General features: G+C 39.0%; 1 protein-coding gene across 1 annotated transcript in view; it reads left to right on the forward strand.

Moving 5' to 3' along the window:
• fkbp9 (FKBP prolyl isomerase 9) overlaps nt 1–2,393 on the forward strand; it is a 14,789-nt gene extending 12,396 nt beyond the window's left edge. The window contains exon 10 of the mRNA XM_083646331.1: nt 781–2,393. Within this exon, the coding sequence (XP_083502457.1) occupies nt 781–957 (177 nt within the window). The 3' untranslated portion in view covers nt 958–2,393. The remainder of the gene's footprint in view (nt 1–780) is intronic.
• The last annotated feature ends 2,243 nt before the right edge of the window (nt 2,394–4,636 follow it).

Genomic DNA, 4,636 nt, shown 5'->3' on the forward strand with positions numbered 1-4,636 from the left:
AGAACATCTCATTGGGAGGGGGGTGTTCAACAACTGGGAGGCCAAGAATGTGCAACTGAGAGGAGGGGTTGTGACAATTTGATAAGGTTTATAATCTGTGTGATGTGGCTTCAACTTTGAATAGTGGGAGGTTTTTTCCCTCTCGATAGCTGAGAGGTTTCACTCCAATATAAAGACATTGGGGGAAATCCTGAGATGCTGGTGGGAGTTTTTGCCCTTATCTCCAGCTCGAATCTTCTACATACTACCTTTCCACAAGCTGCCCCAGTTACCTTGTAGGACAACCAGTGAGAAAACACTGTGGTTAATCGCAGCTCTATCTCTATGCGACAGTTGCTGTGGTTGCTGGAAAACCTTTATGTGATAAGTATACTATTTTTTACAAAGGGCATGTTGCGTTACTGAAGATCTGATCCCTCCCATGTGGTCAATGAGACTATCGTCAATCTTCAACAGTAGGGTAACCGACTAGAAATTTCAACTTTGACCTGACTAGAAGCACTTAATCTGTGCAGATGCAAGGAACTCAGTACAGCTGAACTGTCAGAGGACACAAATTGATAAATGGTTAAAAGTGAAAATAAAAGGACCATAACATTGTTTTTGATTTACACAGTAGGTCAAATGAAAAAACAAACATATAATGTAACAAGGTGTTTCCTGTGATTATTGCATCTCATTCCACTTGACAATACTTTGAAATACTTGCATCTGAACAACCAGCCTTCCCTTCTATGCCTTATTCCATCTCGCCTCCATTTTCTCTTCGCCCTCCCACAGTTCACCGACTACATCTTGCAGCAGGTGAACGAGGGCAAAGGTCGCCTGGCGCCCGGCTTCGATCCCCACCGCATCATCGACAACATGTTCTCCAACCAGGACCGCAACGGAGACGGAAAGATCACAGAGGCAGAGTTCAAACTCAAAGCGGACGAAGCGCCCCACGACGAGCTATGACGGGGTGCAAGACTTGGGTGAGGGAGTGGGGTGAGGGAGCGGGGTGAGGGAGCGGGGTGAGGGAGCGCGGTGAGGGGCGCTAGAGGGGAGATATTGTGGGTGGCATGGGGTAGCAACAGTAGAAAGAAACAGCACATGGTTTTAATGTGTACAGTAAGCCAAAAAGAAATGTGCTGAGAGGGATTTCCAGTGTTGAAAGTGCTGATGTATGGGGCTGTTCACACATGGCGTCCCCCCTCCCCCCCCCCCAACTGCCACCGCCCTCATTGAAAGCAACAGGAAAGGGCTGCAAGGCGCACAAAAGGTGGCTGCTCCAGACGTTTTGTTTTTTTCCCTTCAGAGCGGAGCGCTTTCAAAAGTTGAGAAATGTCCAACTTTTCAGAAAAAAAGCAATGATGATGATGATGATGATGATGATGATGGTGGTGGAGACGCTGGGCCGTTTCCCACAGCAACAAATGTGGAGAAAGTGAAAGTCCACGCAAAGAACGCTATGTGTGAACAGCCCTTAAGGATGGAGAATAACATGAGTCAAAGGCTGTCTTGTCCTTTCAAGTATAGAGTCTGAGAAGAAAGTATGAAATCGAAGAAGAATGTAAGAATGACATTCAGAACTAAATGCTTAATGAAAAAAAACACCTATTTTGAGAACATTGATGATGGTTGTGTTGACCTTCTCTCACATCAAGTTCTTTATTGTCTTTTGTGTTGTTATTTTTGTGTGTGACATTTTTATATTGAAGGGTACAAAAGTGCTCGCATCTGAGAGAACAATGCCTCACTCCGTTTTGACACTCCTTGCGTCATTTGTCCCTCCATTTAACTTTTATTGTTCTTAACATTTTGTGGTTGTGTGTGAAACTTTCATTCCACTTTATTGAGTCTCCAACTGTTCTCTAAAAAGTCGTGACAGTCTCCCGAGGAAGCAATGAGTCAGTAATTGCTGACTCTTAATATATTTGTGGATGTAGGACATTTTTATTTTTTCTCACTCTTTTTACTCCACACTATCAGTATATCACTCATTTTATTTGACCAGTCACCATCAATTCCATATATTTTCCAATCAGCTTTGTGCAAATTAGAATTTCATTCAGATGGATTACAGCTGAAACTAACTCAGCTGTTTTCACTTTTTATCTGTTTTCTGCTGTCAAAACCGACCTCCCGCCTACACTGAAACTCCCTAAATCCTGAAATATTATTGTGCTATATTTTCTATATTTTTCACTCATCTTTGCCTCCACTCAAAACTCGACACCCGACGACCCCTGTTTAGGATTGTGTGTGTTTGCGTGTGTGTGTGTGTTTGTGAGAAATAAGAGAGAGCGAGAGAGATACGTCTTTTTTTTTTACTGTTCCATGCACGAGAATACTGAGGCTTAAATCCATTTGATTGATGAATTGCATTTGAATAAATGACCAGATCTACCTATTATGCTTTGATTGTGTCCGTTCTTTTCTTGAATGTATCTCGGTAGTACGTGTAGCCTACCTCCTGCCTGTCTCTAGCCTAGTGGTTCTGCGTTACCGATTTCCAGAGATGGGCACAAATCCATCAAAAAGTGTTTTGTTACAAATTACAAATACTCAAAAAATGCAACAAAATAAGAATCCACTATTTGGCCTGGCTTCTCCACATGACATCTGCAGATAATGTCATGCTGCTTGCTCGTTCAAGTCTTCAATACCTAAGCAAGCCTGTATCAGCCCTTTCACTCTTCAAGAAGACTCAGTTCCTACACTTCTACACTAGTTTTCACATTCTTATTCCCTGTAGACTCCTATGGAGCATAGGGCCGCAACCACACTACACCAACAGACTCTGGGCTCTGGCAAATCGGTCAACCATAATCAAGTTTGGTAACACTTTACAATAACGTACACAAATACTGTAGTAGTTACTAGTAAACTAATCATTAACTAATAGTTAGATAATGAGTAGCTAAGCAATAATTTGCCATTAGTCAATCACTAGTTAATCATAGTTAATGAGTAGGTATAGTTAATGATTAGTATCTAAGTTCCTGAGGAGAGTAGTTAATCAATACTTAATGATTACTAAATGTCAGCTTGTGAATATAGTAGTTAATCATTAGTTACTGATTAGTCGGTCAGTTCCATGAGTAGAGTAGTTAATCATTCGTTAATGATTAATAAATGTCAGTACAAATATATTAGTTAATCATAAGGTCTAGGGGTGTCACAATATATCATCCCACGAAATTTCGCGATAGTAAAACGTCACGATATGTATCGTTGAGATGAAATCTCATATCGTGAAAAAAAAAAAAAAAAAATTCAAAAATAGACGAAGAAACGTCTTTGTTTGTTGAAGTTCAATGTGTGGAAAGTAGTTCAGTTGAACAAGTCTCTGAAGAGACACGAGAAGTTATACAGGAGAGAAACCATTCAATTGAGTTTCTGGCAAAACTGTTTACTTGACAGGAAAAACTGAAGATGCATAAAAAATAGACTAAGAAAAGTCTTGTTGTTTGAGTTTGAAGAAAAGCTGAAGATGCATAATGAGAATTTATACTGCTGAGAAACCTTTTAGTTCAAAGTAAATCTAAGTGACGGTGTAACTCATTCTATTTCAAGATAAGCCTTATCTCCAATCTCATGTTTTTTCTAGTTGTTATTGTAATAACAATTTCCCACAACAGCATGTTTTGTATTTGTGCATTTCAAATAAAATACTACTTTTCCAGTCATATATTGTCATTATTCAAGTTAAAATCGTATCGTATCGTATCGTTATCGTGATACGTATCGTATCGTGAACTGAGTGTATCGTGACACCCCTAGGTCACATTGTGAGTATAGTAGTGAATCATTAGTTCATGATTAGTTGTTAGTTCCTTAGTAGAGTTATTACTCATTAGTTAATGGTTAGTCAATGGTCAGTTTGTGAGTATGGTTAATTGTTAGTTACTCATTACTTAATTATTACCTGTCCATTAGTTACTCTTTTTGAGTACCCTATTGTAAAGTGGTGCATCATACTCAGTAGTTTATGAATACTGAATTATTACTTAATTTTTATTTGTCTATTAGTTAGTCTTTTTGTGTACGCTATTGTAAAGTGGTGCATCATACTCAGTAGTTTATGAGTACTGAATCATTACCTGCCCATTTGTTACTCTTTTTGTGTATAAAGTGAAAGATATCCTTATCAAATACACACTCGCTCCAAGTGAGATTTGAACCCTCAGCCCCAAGATAGTTACATTGTAAGTCTGGTTCTCTACCATCTGAGCTAACGAGCCTAATGCTTGGTAGAGCCATACTATGGATATGTAGATCCGGAGACCAAGTATTATAGTTTTGAAGGTATATTCCACCCAAATACTACTTTCTCTCCTAGTACTTATAGTTTTGAAGGTATATTCTGTGCTTTAAAACACAAGTACTTAGACATAAGTAGTATGTGGCTGAAACATACCTAAGTACTTGGACATGAAGCAGTATTTGGATGGAATATACCTTTAAAACTATAAGTATTTGGAGAGAAGGTAGTATTTGGGTGGAATATATCTTAAAAACTATAAGTACTTGAACAGAAAGTAGTATATGGATATAACATAATACTTAGTCTCTGGCTCTACAGATCCCTAGTATGGCTCTCCCAACTAACAGGCTGGTTAGCTCAGATGGTAGAGAACCAGACTTAACGTCC

The sequence above is a fragment of the Poromitra crassiceps genome, assembly GCF_964638095.1.
Source record: "Poromitra crassiceps genome assembly, chromosome: 11".
NCBI lineage: Eukaryota > Metazoa > Chordata > Actinopteri > Beryciformes > Melamphaidae > Poromitra > Poromitra crassiceps.